This window comes from Marmota flaviventris, chromosome 13 (genome assembly GCF_047511675.1).
Source record: "Marmota flaviventris isolate mMarFla1 chromosome 13, mMarFla1.hap1, whole genome shotgun sequence".
Classification (NCBI taxonomy): Eukaryota; Metazoa; Chordata; class Mammalia; order Rodentia; family Sciuridae; genus Marmota; species Marmota flaviventris.
Window position 1 is genome coordinate 70,693,109 of NC_092510.1, and position 17,206 is coordinate 70,710,314.

Consider the following 17,206-nt stretch of genomic DNA (forward strand, 5'->3'; position numbering starts at 1 on the left):
ATTTAGGTTGATTCTCTATCTTGGCTCTTGTGAATAGTGTTGCCATCGGCATTGGCTTGCTGTATCTTTTTGACATAGCAATTTCATTTCTTTTGAATATAAACCCAGTAAGTAGTGGGGTTGCTGAATCCTGTGGTTGCTCTATTTTGAATTTTTTGAGGAACCTTCCTATTGTTTCCATAGTGGCTGTGCTGACTTACATTCCCACCAACTGGTGTGAGTTCCTTTTCCTCTTTATCCTTGCCAATATTCGTTTTCTGTTGTATTTGGTTATCGTTGTTGTTTTTGGTGCCAGGGATTGAACTCACGGACCCCCAATCACTGAACCACCTCCCCAGCCTTATTTTGTAGTTTATTTAAAGACAGGGTCTCACTGTGTTGCTTAGGGCCTCCCTGTTGCTGAGGCTGGCTTTGAACCAGCGATCCTCCTGCCTCAGCCTCCTGAGTAACTGGGATCACAGGTGTGCGCCACCTCCCCAGCTTTGTTGTCTTTTTTGTTACTAACTGTTCTGTCAGGAGCGAGGTTAGCCCACGGCGTATGAACACCAAATGGGAAAGATTGGACATCTGCGAAGTCCTGCCCAGATGTGGTGGGAATCAAGAATTCTTACTCTAACGCGGAAATGTTTTAGATCTAAGAAGATATAACCAAAAAAAAAAAAAAAAAAGGACCATCACTGGTGTCACAGAATCTGCTTAGAACATTGGAGACATTTTGTCCTGTAGAGGACAAAAGAGAAAGAAGGAGCCATGAACACCCTGCCAGGCTTAAAAAAGGAGAACCCTTCCGTCCAGACACAATAAAGGAGGGAGGGAGCCCGAGAGGAGTGGGGGGAGAATAGCAGACGGGGCAGGGGGTGGTTCTTGGAGGACAGGTGGACGGAGAGCCCTAAGTGTCAGCTGGAGGGGGGTGGGGGATGCGGAGCAGAGAGTCCGAGGGGACCTGTCCCTTTCTCCTCTCTCTCCAGTGAGGCTCTGCGGCTGGGAGAGAAGGAGGAGCTGTGGGTGTTTAGAAAGGTCCCTCTGAGCCAGGTGGAGCACAGGTGGGAGGTAGCAGGAGGACAGAAGGCCCCGGTGACAGTCTCAGTGAAGAGGAAGGTGGCCTGGACTAAGGCGGAAGCTGTGAGTGTGGACAGATGGGACTGGATTTGGCAGGGAAGGAGGGGAGGTGACTCTGGGCCTCTTTTTGGACGGATGGGTGTGTAGTGTGGCTCTCATGAGGCGAGGACTCCAGAGGAGGAGCAGGCTGGTGGAGTATTCAGTTGGGACAGGTTGGACTGGGGTACCTATGGGACACCCCAAAAGATACCCAGGAGGCAGGCAATTGACCCCGTGATCCGAGCCCAGAGACCTTTCCAGTTGTGCCCTCTGGGCCCTTGGCAGGCCGAGAAGTCAGCACCAGGCCCCCAAGGGCCTCCCTTCGTCCCTCCCAGGACCTCCTCACCATCAAGGTCATCTCTCTGGACATGGTTTAGCTGGTCTGGGTCCTTCTCACAGGGCAGCCTCAGGCCTGAGCGTGTTATTCAGATTGGTCTACCAGTTAAGAGTAGGGGACCCCCGAGGATCCCAGACACGAAGGCATTATCAATATCTTCATGTTCTTTTAGTGCTGAACGGGTTTCCTGTTTCGAAACTGGAAGAAGGGTTCGGATTCCAGCTCTGTCAGTCAGTAGCTGAGTGACTTTGGGCTTTCCTCCACCTCCCCAAAGCCTCAGTTTTCTCGTCTGTGCAGTGGGGGTACATACTGCACAGGTTGTGAGAGGGCTCAGTGGGGTAATAACTGGAAGAAACTGAGCCTAATATGCGGCACCTGGCAAGCGTCCAACAAGCAATAGCTATTATTATGTTTAGTCGGGGAAAAGAAATGAAAATGAGCAACACTCTATTTTACAGTTAAGGATGGTAGGAAGTATGATGGTGCTCACCTGTAATCTCAGTGATCGGGAGGCTGAGGCAGGAAGATCTCAAGTTCAAGGACAGCCTGGGCAACTTGGCAAGACCCTGTCTCAAAATAAAATAAAAAGGGCTGGGGTATAGCTGTGAAGTTACACCCAGGTTTGGTTATTTAAAAAATAGAAGGAGGAGGAGGAGAAGGAGGAGGAGAAGGAGGAGGAGGAGGAGAAGGAGGAGATGGAGGAGGAGGAGGAGGAGATGGAGGAGGAGGAGGAGGAGGAGGAGGAGGAGATGGAGGAGGAGGAGGAGGAGGAGGAGGAGGAGATGGAGGAGAAGGAGGATGAGGAGGAGGAGATGGAGGAGGAGGATGAGGAGGAGGAGATGGAGGAGGAGGATGAGGAGGAGGAGATGGAGGAGGAGGAGGAGGAGGAGATGGAGGAGGAGGAGGAGGAGAAGGAGGAGATGGAGGAGGAGGAGGAGGAGATGGAGGAGGAGGAGGAGATGGAGGAGGAGGAGGAGGAGGAGGAGATGGAGGAGGAGGAGGAGGAGGAGGAGGAGATGGAGGAGGAGGAGATGGAGGAGGAGGAGGAGGAGATGGAGGAGGAGGAGGAGGAGGAGATGGAGGAGGAGGAGGAGGAGGAGGAGGAGAAGGAGGAGGAGGAGGAGAAGGAGGAGATGGAGGAGAAGGAGGAGGAGAAGGAGGAGGAGGAGGAGAAGGAGGAGATGGAGGAGGAGGAGGAGGAGATGGAGGAGGAGGAGGAGGAGGAGATGGAGGAGGAGGAGGAGGAGATGGAGGAGGAGGAGGAGGAGGAGGAGGAGATGGAGGAGGAGATGGAGGAGGAGGAGGAGATGGAGGAGGAGGAGGAGGAGATGGAGGAGGAGGAGGAGGAGGAGGAGGAGGAGGAGATGGAGGAGGAGATGGAGGAGGAGGAGGAGATGGAGGAGGAGGAGGAGGAGATGGAGGAGGAGGAGGAGGAGGAGGAGGAGGAGGAGGAGGAGGAGGAGGAGGAGGAGGAGGAGAAGAAGGAGGAGATGGAGGAGGAGGAGGAGAAGGAGGAGATGGAGGAGGAGGAGGAGAATGGTAGGTAGAAAATGGATTTTTGTGTTTTTCAAGCACCAATATCTTCTTTTCTTTTTTTTTATTGGTTGTTCAAAACATTACAAAGCTCTTGACATATCATATTTCATACATTTGATTCAAGTGGGTTATGAACTCCCATTTTTACCCCGTATACAGATTGCAGAATCACATCGGTTACACATCCACGTTTTTACATATTGCCATACTAGTGACTGTTGTATTCTGCTGCCCTTCCTATCCTCTACTATCCCCACTCCCCTCCCCTCCCATCTTCTCTCTCTACCCCATCTACTGTAATTCATTTCTCTCCCTTGATTTTTTTTCCTTTCCCCTCACATCCTATTATATGTAATTTTGTATAACAATGAGGGTCTCCTTCCATTTCCATGCAATTTCCCTTCTCTCTCCCTTTCCCTCCCACCTCTCGTCCCTGTTTAATAATGTTAATCTTTTTCTCATGCTCTTCCTCCCTGCTCTGTTTTTAGTTGCTCTCCTTATATCAAAGAAGACATTTGGCATTTGTTTTTTAGGGATTGGCTAGCTTCACTTAGCATAATCTGCTCTAATGCCATCCATTTCCCTGCAAATTCCATGATTTTGTCATTTTTTAGTGCTGAGTAATACTCCAGCCACATTTTTTTTTATAAATGCCACATTTTAAAAATCCATTCATCTATTGAAGGGCATCTAAGTTGGTTCCACAGTCTAGCTATTGTGAATTGAAGCACCAATATTTTCTTTCATGGCAGCATTAAATGAGCCTTTTTTGGGGGTGGGGATTGAACTCAGGGGCACTTGACCACTGAGTCCCAGCCCTATTTTGTATTTTATTTAGAGGCAGGGTCTCACTGAGTTGCTTAGTGCCTCACTTTTGCTGAGGCTGACTTTGAACTCGTGATACTCCTGCCTCGGCCTCCCAAGCTGCTGGGATTACAGGCATGGGCCACTGCGCCCATCTATCTGAGCTTTTTAAACATGCATGAAAATACCCCATGCGTGTAGTCCAGAGGAGGGGCACCAACCGGGAGCCAACCGTGCCTCGATGTGCAGTTAACTTAACATGGGTGACGAGGTCAAAGCAAGGAGAAGAGAACACAGGGAGAGGAAAAGGAGGGGCCCTGGGAGAAGATGGGGGATAAAGACAGGGGGTGTGGGGGGCACTGCCATTTTCTCCCTGATTCCCAGAGTCACAGAAAATGACACCCACAGGGACAAACCAAGAAACAGAGCGACGGACTGAGAGTCACACAACAACCTGGGAGACCAAGAGACAGACCTGAGGGGGAGGAAGGAACTGGAAAGAAAACAGAGAAGACAGCCTGCGTTTTATGGTATTTCTGGGCTCCATTTTGTCGTATTTTAAAAACTTAAACTTTTCATTAGGGAAAAGCTCACATGCATTCAGGAGAAGGGAGGATGGTGTGCGGACCCCACATATCAATCACCCAGTTTCGACACCTGTGGACACATGGCCTGTCGTGTTTTGTGACGCCCCACTGCTTTCCCACCCCACTGCCCTGGCATCAGGGGCTTCATTATTTTTAAAATATCTTTTTTAGCTGTAGTTGGTCACAACACCTTTATTTTATTTATTATTTTACGTGGTGCTGAGGATCGAACCCAGGGCCTTGCCCGTGCTAGGCGAGTGCTCTAGCGCTGAGCCCCAGCCCCAGCCCAGGGAATTCATTTTTGAAAGAAGGTCTGCTTTCCCCCGTGGATTCTCACAGCTGTGTCCAGGTGACAGGGTGCGTGAGTCACTCTGTCACCCCTTCTGCTGTTGTCTCATCTTTGTCCTGAGAGAGCTCAGACCACCCTGTCCACAAGAGTCATGGAATCCGATGGCTGGAAGCCGAGGGATTGTGCAGGTTGTCGGAGCTCAAAGCCTGCTCCCTCCCTTGCTAACTTGGACAGGGTTCTTTTCTTTGCCTCGGTTTCCTCATCTGTGAAGTGAGGAGGTGAATAGTACCTTTCTCACAGAGCTGTTGAGGGGGTGAAATTAGTTAAGAAACAACCCTTAAACCATAGCTGGAATTTCAAGGGGTGTCAGCACACCATCTATCTGTTTAAGAAATAGCAGTGAGCCTCTCTCTACTGTGCCCAGGGATTGGGCACTTGGAGATGAGGAGAAGTGTCCCAGCCTTCAAGGAGCTCCTCATCCAATGTGAGACACAGACCCTCCTCACACAGTAGACTGATTGCTGCCACAGTCTGTCCCTCTCAATTCACCAGTGACCAAGCAAACCCAGGGTTTCCTGAGGCTAAGGAGGCACTGCATTGAATAACAGAGTTAGGACCCATTCAATGCAGTTTTCCTGGCCTGGCCTCTTTGTCAGAGGATCAGAGGAGGCCAGTGGATGGGGGCAAAGATGGGGCCATTCTGGGCAAAGGTATGGGAAGTGTGAGATTGGTCATGGGGCCAGGCGTGGGTTGTGCCTTTGGCTACTGGTTAACCAGGTGGGAGATTGCAATCCACTGCATGGTCAGGGGCCAAGAGCAGGGGAGCCCTGGCACTCCCCGCCCTGCTGGTCATGACACACACTGGGGGAGGCTGGGGAGGACAGGAAGGAAGACCGAGGAAGGGCAGAGGTGCTCAGCCTGGAGAAGGGCCCGAAGGCTCTCAGGGGACACAGGCGCAGCAGCCAGCGTCTGCAGAGGCAGAAGCATATCTGGTGGTGTCTCCTTTCAGCTTTGCAAAGGGAGAAACACTTTTTTTTTTTGGTGAGAGCTGCCCACAAGCAGGGAAGGATGGTGGGGAGAGAAGGATTGCTGTTCCTGTCAAGGTCACGAAGGGCATCATGTGACTCTCCTTGTATCTGATCCTCCTGGCACCTTGAAGGGTGGCAGTGGACCTCTTTCCAGGAAGAGAAGAACAAGGTCTAGAGAGGGGCATGGCTCGCCCAGGGCCACACAGCAGTTGTGTGGTGGGACTTGCCCTCAGGTCGGCCTAGCTCCAAAGCCTGCCCTTTCCCCACTGACCCAGTAAGAGGAAGTTGGCCTCGGGAGGTCAAATGGGGCTTCCTGGCTGTCCCATGGGGGATCAGGGGTGCTCAGAGGCAGTCAAACCTCACATGTGGTTGGATTCCAGAGCCCTGGATTCTGATCCTGTGAGCAGGAGCGGTTGGGGGTGTTTTACATCATGGTGGACGGGTTGGCGTGGGGGCAGCTCAGCCACATGCGTGCCATGTGCCTCTCCCTCACCCTCCACCCTCTCCTTCCTCCTTCCCTCCCTCCCTTCCCTCCTTCTTCAAGCACTTGCCTGGATTTGTAATGTACTTTGACTCAAGTCAGAAGCCAGGGGTAGGGGTAGGTGGGGGATGATTCAAGTCCAATTTTGAATAAAACCTGCTTCTAGTTTTTGAAAAATCCCATGCCCTAAAGATGAGAGATGAGACATGAAAACCCCACACGGAACTTGAGGCAGAAGTGCTAATGCTGCAGAGGGGCTGACGGAGGGGAGTGACCCTCCAACCCCCCAAGGGAAGGAGGCGGAGTGTCTCTGGTTGAGGGAGATGAGCCAGGAGGCCTTGGCTCCAGTTCCAGAAAGAAAAGATAAGGCCGAGATGAACTTTCCAAATGACCTCACTTGCTATTTACACATCTGAGCAAATCCTGGAGTTTGGGGACCTGCAGTGCGAAGACACATGCTTGCTGAATGTGTCATGGAGTCAGAGGCCCTTGGGGATGGATGGGCCCCTAGCAGTCATCTGATCAGTTTCTTTCTTTTTTTTTTTCAAACAGCTGGCTGCAACCAAAAGTGGGCTGTCGGGTGAATTCAGTGGTGTAGCATTTTGCAAAATGAAATGGTCAGACCAGAAATGATTTGACTCAGATTAAAAATATCAGAGAGCACCAAGCAGAGGAAGGACATTGTTTTATGAAGATTTATTATATACACACACATACCTGAACCGGGTCATCGCTGTAATTGTGCGTTGTGTGTAACACATAGAAATGTGACTTGTAGTCAAAAATTTTAGAAAGCCTGACCTAGCCCAATCTGTTCATTTTACAGAGTACGAACTTGTACAATAAGGAAGAGTGGCCCAAGAGAGGGGGCTGGCGCGATGGCTTCCTCTGTGCTCCTCACCCTAAACTTGGCTTTCCCCTAATACATTCGTTAATATTGACCCCATCCTCCAGTTTTGGAAATCTCATTCTTCTAGGCCATGCCCAAGGCCAGGGTCACATCTGCCAGCGGTGTGCTGGGAAATGTGTCACACACACTCCCCGAAAGGAAGGTGGCATCCTTACATATAAGTTGATTGTAAGTCATATTTATACAGCAGATATGTCACACAATTCACAAATTATAATAAAATATGCCATGATCTTTATTACATATTCCATCCTGCTGATTCATTTGCCCAGGATGCTTTCCATTGATTTTTGTTGTCCTCTCGTGCCTGTGGCCAGCCTATGTGACCACTGATAGATGAGGGTAGTTTTGACATGAACTTTGGTTGACACTTTTATTTACATTAATGAGTAAGACAAGTGTGAAACAAGGAAGACGTTAGTCAGAATTTTGCTTGTAGTTGACAGGAGCTGCTTCTTTGATGAATGGGATAAAAGTTTTTGAGTCCTAAGAAATATTAAAAAAAATAGATACTTTTTGCTACTCACAGTGTAAAGGCTACAGACATAATATATTTTAAAATCTGCATTATTAACGTGTCTCCATTACTTTATAGACAATCTACAAAACAACAGTCCAACCTCTGGTTGGTAGTGACTGCCAGTTCTCACAGTGTTAGTCCTCCCACGTGACTCACGTCAGGCTGCAAGATGCCCCTGAGTGTGGCCGGGGAGGACACAGGCAATCACCTACCCTGACGCTGTGCTGCTCTCCTCTCCACACAATGTTGGTAAAGAGCCTCCAGTGCACAGGTAATAGGAAAAGGTAGAAAGTAATTAGGAAGGGATGACTTTGGAGTCTTTAGTACTTTTGTGTTTAATATAATTGACTTAAATATAAGTTTCTATAATTTAAATTTGGGGCAGTTGTGGTGTTTAACCCCCTTGCGGAGTTCCTGATCGGGTGACAGTTGGTTCTTCCAATCTGGCTCCAGGCAGCCTCAGCACCACTTCCCAGCTCTGAGGTGGGATTCTGCAGGCTCCTGGGATTCACAAAGAACCCCCAACACAGGGGGTGGGTTACCAGGCATCCCACGGATACCTGCATACACAGACAGACAGACACACACACATAGATACACACACACACGGACACACAGACACACACATGTGGATGCACACCCACCTCTTCCTCCTCCCCTGTCCCTCCTCTGTACCAAGCATCCTTTCTGCTATCCATGAGGTGGTCAGCATCCTGCCCACTGAGCCCACCGAGGGGAACCTGAACTGGTCCTGGGTTGTGTGGCATTCCCTGGTCACTGCCTCTCTCTGGGCCTCAGCTTCCTGAGGGAAGTTTCCACAGAAACATAAGAAAAACATTAATAAACATCTTCTCAGACTCTGCTGAATGGGCTCTGGACTAGACTTGGGGTCACTGACGGGTCAACGGCTGCCTGGACGGCCAGGGAACTCTGGGAACTGGGGCAGGGAGGCGGGTGACTGCAGGGACACTGGCTCTAACCTCGCCTCCTCCTGGTTTTCAGTTCCTCATTTTAAAAAGGGGCTGATTCAGCCTGCCCTGCAAGATTCTTATGAAGATTAAATTAGTTAATACAAAGAGTGGAGTGCCTAGGACAGAGGGACACACAATAGAGTGATGTCAGTCGTCGGGGGCTATCTATCATGGGTTTATCCTATTACTACATGTTAGCACCAGTGGAAGCAGGACTGTGGGGGACCCTCCACCCCCAGGAGACAGTCCACGCTGGGGTGTTGGAGAGAGGAGATGGGAGTACAGGTGACTATGTTCTGGATGTACGAAGAGACATGTCAATTCGCAGCCTGACTCCATAGCTTTATATTCAATTTCTTTAACTTTGATGAAAGATTTGTGCATTTTGCTCTGTCCTAGGGCAAACCTTGCACATGTCACATCACTTACCGCTGATTTCACGGACAGTTTCCCTTCAGAATGGCCTTCCATTCTTTGGGACAGCATTCAGTCCTCCCCACTTGCAAATTCCATGCGTGTTCGTTCTTTGCTACCTACTCTGTGCTAGCCGCTGCTTTACGCCCTAGGATAGATAACACAGCCGTCGAGCCAAACATCTCTGTTGTATTTTAGGTGGAAAATTCAGAAAAGTATTAAGAAAAAGAAAGCAGACGGCCTCCAATCCCACCACCAGAGATGACCACTCTCAACCCGGGAATGTAATGTTTTATAATCTTTACATTTTTTTGGTGAGCAGTGTATCATAAGCACGTTTTTGTCATGCCACTCTCAGTGTTAGGCAGATCTTGTAGAGTGACATCTGGCCACTGCCCAGTAACTTCAATAAGCCCACTGGGGCAACCCTGGGCTCACCAGGAAGCATATGAGAAATGGACTCAGGGGTCTTCTCACTTATGTTGACTCCAACACATGTGAATTCTGTACACCACAGTGACTGCTGGGCTGTGAGGTGAGTCAGGGGATCAGATTCTGCAGCTCTGGACTCCTGGAGAGCTACTTGTAGACCTTGCCTGAACAAACCAGTTGCTAAGACGCTACGAGTCTAACTCCTGACTTAGCCCCTCAATGCAGGAGACAGGCCCAGCAGCAAATCTGTCCAGGCAAGGTCACCCATCAAAAAGAATTAGATGAGTCTCTACATAGTGGCATGAATGATTTCCTTTATTTATTAAATGAAAAATCAAATTTAGTCTGATTCTGGTTTTTTGCTTAAAAAACAAAGTAGGTTATAAACATAATTTTGGAAGGAGAAAAGATTTTCATTTACTACTTTATATACTTGCAAATATATTGAAGGTTTTGCAATGAGCATATGTTACATTTAACATTTTATGCACACATATGAGAGAGGGAGGAAGATAAATTCTCCACACAATGTAGTCTTCTAGTTCATACCTTCAAACCCTTCTCAGATTATGTCCTTAGCTGATGTTTCTTAAAAGTAGAATTTCTGGAAATGGAATTGTTTCTTAAAGACTCTTGGTACATATTGCAAAATGAATCCTCAGAATGTAAATAAATGACCCCCAGTAAATAAATACTAATTGTCTTAACTTTCAATATTGCTGGGTAACTGTTTACGATAGTTCCCAATTTCATAGATCAGGTACCATTTCATCTTAACTTTTTCTTTCATGACTAATTGAATTCTAGATATTTATTTACTTTCATTTTTTACTATTTAATTGACATATAATAATTGTAAGCATTTGTGGTACACAGTGGAAGATTTCCATGCATGTACAACGTGTGGTGATAAATCAGGACAGACAAATCAGTCCCCTCAAACATTTATCAACTGTCTATGAAACATTTATCCTGTATGTTAGGAACATTCAAAATTCTCTCTTCTGTCAGTTCTGAAATATACAACAAACTATTGTTAGCTATAGTCACCCTTCTGTGCAATATAATACTAGAACGGATTCCTCCTATCCTACTGTACTTCGCAGCTGTTAACCTATGTCTCTCTATCCAACTCTGCTCCTTAGACCTAAACTTATAGAATTTTAGCTGCTTTAGCTTTCACATACGAATGGGATTATGCAGCATTGCTCCGTCTGTGCCTGACTTCTAACGTTCCCCAGGCTCATCCATGTAGCTGCATGGCAGGATTTCAGTCTTTTCTGTGGCTGGATGGTACTCCATTGTGTATATGCACCCTATTTTCTTTACCCATTCATCTGCCAGTGGACACCTGGGCTGCTTCCATATCTGGCCCATTTTGAACAGCAGTGCAATGATCTTGGGATTGCAGATGTCTCTGCAATACACTCTGAATTTCCTTCTTTATATTTTGGTGCTGTGGTTGGGACCCAGGGCCTTGTGTGTGCTGGGCAAGTGCTCCACCACGGAGCTACATCCCCAGCCCTGAATTCCTTTCCTTTCGATGTGTCACCAGCCATGGGGTTGCTGAGTCCCATGAGAGTTCTGTATTAGTGTTTGGAGGAACCTGCATACTGTTTTCCCCTCTCAGCTGTACAAATGTGCATTTCCACCAATTCCGTAAAGCCTTCTCTTTCCTCCTCATCCTCGCCAGCATTTGTCATTTGTTGTCTTTTTGATCGTAGCCATTCTAACGAGGGGGGCTAACACCTCACTGTGGTTTGGATCTGAGTTTCCCTGGAAATTAGTGATGTTTAGCACTAATTTACACTTCCGTGTACCTCGTGGCTATTTGTGTGTCTTCTTTGGAGAAATGACAATTCAGATCATTTGTCCATTTTAAATTTTAAGTATTTAAAAATATTTGTGGTTTTTCCTCTGTTGGTGTCTTACTAGTCTTTGGATCTTTTTGTCTTCATGGTGGGTCTTTATTTATCTTCATTTTCTCCTCTTCTTGGTCATTTGTTGGGAAGATTGAATTTTTCTCCCATATATACTTTTTAATATAATGGTTTACATTCTCTATATATATGCTGAGTATTGAACTCAGGGGTGCTTAACCACTGAGCCACATCCCCAGGCCTTTTAAAAAATATTCTATTTAGAGACAGGGTCTCAATAATTTAAGGCCTCGCTAAGTTGCTGAGGCTGGCTTTGAACTCGAGATCCTCCTGCATCAGCCTCCTGAGCAGCTGGGATTACAGGTGTGCGCCATGGTGCCCTGCTGATAATTACTTATTTAGATCTTAACAGTGTTTTACTAACTTCTTTGATGACGGTTGCCTTTAAATCCTTCTCCTTCCGCACAGATCCATTTTGTCTTGTTACCTGGGGATCTTGTCTTACTGCTGTCTTCAGAAGACCCCATTCATCACTGTGCTCTGCTGCCGCCCTGTTCTGCTCCTCCCCCCCCCAATTGCTGTGGGCGTGGAGCCTTCCTGCGTGGCCTACGGTCTGTGGTCATGTTGGGGGGTGCCTTTTCTCTCTGCTAGAGTCCTAATTGCTCCCCACTGTCCAGAGTTTTCTAGCAGTTTCTGTGCCCCCTGGTAGATACCTCTCTTGCTTGGAAACATAACTGCCTGCCTGCCTGCCTTCCGCTTTGAGGGTTCACATGGAATGGGGAGACTGGGGCATGGGCTCAGCGTACCTTCCTAAGAGCAGAAGACCGATGACAGTTCCATGACATTTCTGACAGCTTGAGTCTCACCCACCTCCACCCCACCATTTACTGGAGGTTTTAGAATTATGAGGACTGTGTCACCTCATGGGATCCTGGAGAAGTGCTCTTCCCTGAGGCTTTGGAGGGGACAGTAGTCACTGCCAGGGAAGGAAGCCCAGGAGATGGCCGGGTGGATGCCACAGGGGTCAGGGACGTCAGGAGTAAAGATGCGATAGAGTGGGCTTTGGGGGTGTTGTGAAGTCAGAGCAGCAGAACAGAGTACAGATCAGGTGGTCTTAGTGGGCAACAAGCCAAATTCCTTCCTCTACCCAGAAAGGAAGGAATCCCTCTCACAAAGAAGCCATGAAATTGAGCGCGTAGGTGCATGCCTGTAATCCCGTCTGCTCAGGAGGCTGAGGTGGGAAGGTCTCAAGTTCAAGGCCAGCCTGGGAAAGTTAGGGAGATCCTTTCTCAAAATAAAAAATTAAAAGGGCTGGGGATGTATCTTAGTGGTAAAGCACTTCTGGGTTCCGTCTCCAGTACCAAAAAAGAAAAAACAAGTCATTCCACTATGTCCGTGTGTCTCAGACATGAGCCCCACCACCTGTCCTGCTGACACTGGACCAGAGAGGCCAGTCTGTGGTGTAGTCCAATAGCCTCTCTCCTGCCCCAACAGCCCAACTGGTGCTTCTTGACCTTGACCATGGGAAACTATGTCCATAAACAGATTTTCTGGGAAGCTAGTGATGGTTCAGTCTGAGGTCTCCTTGTTTGTACACTTCCAAGGCTCTGGGAAGGCGGAGGGACTCTAGTTAAGTGTCTACGTGGTCATAGGTTTTCCTTAAAATGTGAAAATGTAAGATCTTTCCGTAGTTATATTTTGTATGTGGTGCTGAGGATCGAACCCGGGCTGCACGCATGCCAGGCGAGTGCGCTACCGCTTGAGCCACATCCCCAGCCCCCTGTAGTTATATTTTAAAAGAACACCCAGATTACATATTTTGGGGCTCACATAACCTGAATCTGTCCCTGCTTGTGTCATCAACAAAAGAAGGAATTCATTTCGGTTACCAAGGAAGTTGAATAAATCATCAAGCTGGAGAGAGAAATATGAAAGAAAATCAATCCATTTAGGGAAGACACACCACAAAGGAGCATCCCTGACTCAGAGAAAGCAAAATTTTAAAAGATCAGGTGGTCTTAGCGGTCAACAAGCCAAACTCCTGTCGGGGATGTTCAAGGCTGAGGAGTCCGTAGCAGTGATGGACGATGTGGTTTTTGGCCCTTTTCCAGAACCAGGCAGCTAAATGGCACCTGCACCAGCTCAGTGGACATGGAGCTCTTTCTCCATTACTCCATCATCCCATCAGTAAGTAAAGACCGGGGAGGGACGAAGAGGGGAGAAGAGTTGGGTGGCTGTGTGACACAGGCCCCTGGAGGGCTGACAGCTCAGGGGAGGGACATCAGCAGAGTTTCTTCTCAAACCTTCATTCAGTTTCTTACATTATACACCAATCTCACAGAAGAAAGATGTAAAGAATTCAACCATCAGCGATATCGGATAGAAGACGGAGCCTGTGCAAAGGCCCTGTGGGGAGAGAGGAGATGGAGAGCGTGAGGAGCTGAGAAGGCCAGGAGTGGGGAGCCCAGGTGGAGGAGTCTGGGGAGCAGGGCAGGGACCAGATAGGCACAGCCCTGTGGGGCTCTCTGTTGAGTTCTGTCATCAATCAGAGGACAAGGGAAATGACCGAGGGGTTTTCAGCGTGAGGGTGGCATGGTCAGATTTGTGTTTTTAAAGCTCACTCTGGTTGCAGTGTGGAGAGGAGGCTGGACTCTCTTGTGGGGCTCAGGGAGGGCAGCTTAGGTCCTCCTAGATGAGGGTGGACAACTTGAGATGTTGGGAGTGAGAGGACCTGCTCATGGGTGGGGGAGGGAGGTTAGAGTGAGCAGAGGTTGAGGATGACTCCTGGGTTTTACTTGCACATCTGGAAGGGTGGTGGCAGCTGCCATTCACTAGTGATGGAAAATTAGAAGAGATCCAGGTTTGGGGTGGATGAAACCACAAGGCAGGGAGAATATCATGAGTTCCATTTAAGACCCACTGAATTTGAGATGCTTCTTACAAAGAAATACCGAATGTGTGCTTGTATAGTTATGAGCTTTGGAACATGAGACATGTTCCATGTATGAGGACATGACCGAATCCACAGAGCAAATCTCTGACAGTCACCACTGCCTTTTCACAGATGAAGAGACCGAGGTTCAGGGAAGTTAAGTCTCCCTTCAAGCCAGTGTGTGGGAGAAACCAGGTTTGAACCCACATCTGTTCAGGGCAACACAAAAGAAAGCTCACTGCAAAACATCCGGTAGCTCAGGGCCACAAAGTCAGACCCCTGACTCTGCAGTGTGAGGTGACAGGGATGCTCTGCATGCTGGGCTCAGCCACACACCCTCTTTCAGTGGGGACACTGAGGCCCAGCTGAAGATGAACAGGTCCCACTGACTCTCCATCTTCTCTTCTACAGCTTTTCATCATTTTGGTCTTGTCCCTCCTACAAAGACGAGAGCATGGTAGACAGACAGACGACACTTCCTACCTCCTGGGGAACCACTTTGGAATCATCGTGTGAGTTGAGTCGGGGTCAGCCCCTACAGCTGGGGGTACTCTGTAGTTGTGACCAACATCAACTTGAGGCCAGGTAGCTCCCAGGATCCATGCACAGTCCTGCGTGTCCCTTCCCCAATCCAAACAACACCCGAGAGATGAGAATCCACTTCTAAGCCATCGCAGCCCTGGGTGCTGAGATCTGCAGGAAGGAGACTAAGAGGACTCAGACTCCTGTGGAAAAGGCCTTCCCACGTGGAAGGTGTGGCCATCTCGGGGAACAGGAGGAAGAGCGTTCCCTGTGACTGGAGGCAGGGAGTCTTCCTGGCGGATGGTGCCATGAGTCATGTGCCAGATCTTGCTGCACCAGGGGAGCTTTCTTTAATTCCCCGCCTCTGTATTTTTTTTTTAATTGGTGCATTGTGACTGTCCATAATGGTGGGATTCATTGTTACGTATTTGTTACATGCACAAAATATAACAATATGACTTGGCCAATATCATTCCCCAGTGTTGGAAAAGTCCACGCCCAGTGCAGGTTTTCAGATGTGCAAGTTGTTGAATTGAATTGCATCCTAATCAAGACGCCACTGGCAGTACTTACAAGCCATGTGAGACTTGGTTTCCCCATCTTTAAAACAGATGGACACCCCTATTCTGCTCATCACAGTGTCAATGTAGAGAGCAAATGAAGAAATACTTTATAAGCTGTGAAGTGCCACAGGCACAGGAAGGGTTATATTTCAGTAAATAACCCCTTTCCACTACTCCACGGATCCCCCTTTGGTTTCCATGTGATGCCCACCACCTTTGTTTTCCTGTTTCCTCTCTACCTTCCACACACCAGGGGAGCTTTCAGGTCCTTTCTAGTTCTGCCATTCTGAGTCACTACATTCCTGATCATATTTTTTCTTGGGTTCTATGTTGCCCCATTATCCCCAACCATTACCATCACCATCACCATCATCATCATCACCACCACCATCATAATTACCATCACCATCACCATCATCACCATTACCAACATCACCATCACCATCATCATCATCACTACCACCATCATAATCACCATCATCATCATCATTACCATCATCACCATCACTATCATCATCACTGTCATGCAGTTAACATTCATTGCACCCTGTTTGTGACCCGGGCCCTAAGCCACTTGCCTTGCATTAGTTTCCTAAACCCTCTTGGCAATATAGCGTCGTGGAGGCCATTATCCTCATACCATGGATAAGAAAACTCAGACTCAGGTTAAATGACTTGTCTAAAGCCATAGAGCTGCAAGTGACAGGAGCTTTAACCCAGACTGGTTTGGTATTTTTTCCATCTCCCAGTGTCAACGTGAGCAGGTTCAAGCTAGGGACACCCCCAGAACTCATCGCTGGGCTCTGGAGAAGGAAGAGGAAGCCAGAATGTCAGGACTGAGGCTGAGGTTGACCCTAGATGCAGAGAGGGAAAAATCCAACCACCAAGTCCAAGGGCACCTCACACCAGCTCTGAGCAGCAGTTAGAGGATTCTGGACACTCCCTGGGACATTTGACCCCTCCTAAAGCACCAGGTGTAAGCCACGCTGGGGGAGGCAAAGCTGAGGTTGATGGGTAAAGATCTCAGACCCCACCCCTGGCATTTGACATGAAGGGGCTGGTGCAGGACTTGGTAAGAAGCAGGAATTCCATAGCAATTGTATTAAACTTCTCTGAATTAAATTGACCAGGGCACATTTGACTTGCTCCTGGCCACTTTCCCATCCTGCTTCTTTTCATGATGTTTGCCTCCATCTTTACTGAACAATAACTCCATGTGCATGTGGCCCTCCACAGATTACCATTTGCTCTCCACAGTGGCACTCTAGTGAGCAGAATAGGGGTGCCCATCTCTGTTTTAAAGATGGGGAAACTGACTCTCCCGTGGCTTATAAGTACTGTCAGTGGCATCTTGATTGGAATGCAATTCGTTCAACAATATGCACATCTGAAAACCTGCACTAGGTATGGACCCTTCTCCAAGGTCCTGGGCTAGGTCCCGCCCCAGAGGAGTTGATAGTTTATAGTTGGAGTTATTTACTCTGGTCTAGACCAAACTCTCCTGGCTGGAAGAGACAGACGTGCATTCAAGCTTAGTTACAGGAAAAGAAAAGAAAAAATTTGAAAATAAAAAATTTCACAGAAACCAGAATGGCCTAATGAGAACTGGTCTCTAGAACTGGGAACCTATGGGAGATTGGCTCTTTGTCTTTCTGTCCCTGTGTCACCAGGGCCCCTCAGCATTATTTTGCTGTATTCCTCTCTGGTAGCTAGGATCTCTGACTTAGGATCTCTGTGTGGCATTGACTCTGATCCCATCATGATGTGACTTTCCAAATTAGGACTTTAACGACCTACTTGCTCATAGCCCAAGGGCCACAAATCCAAATACAAGAACAGGCATCCACCCGGCTCATCCAAAGTCAGGAGGTGACCCTGCCAAGAAGGCATGGTCGTATAGGG

The 17,206-nt window shown here is 48.2% G+C and overlaps 1 protein-coding gene across 1 annotated transcript in view; it reads left to right on the top strand.

The window, feature by feature from the left end:
* Positions 1-17,206, top strand: part of LOC114089277 (stimulated by retinoic acid gene 6 protein-like) — a 42,360-nt gene that overhangs the window by 716 nt on the left and 24,438 nt on the right. The window contains exons 2-3 of the mRNA XM_027931079.2: positions 13,399-13,474; positions 14,631-14,731. Coding sequence (XP_027786880.2) covers positions 13,399-13,474; positions 14,631-14,731 — 177 coding nt within the window. The remainder of the gene's footprint in view (positions 1-13,398; positions 13,475-14,630; positions 14,732-17,206) is intronic.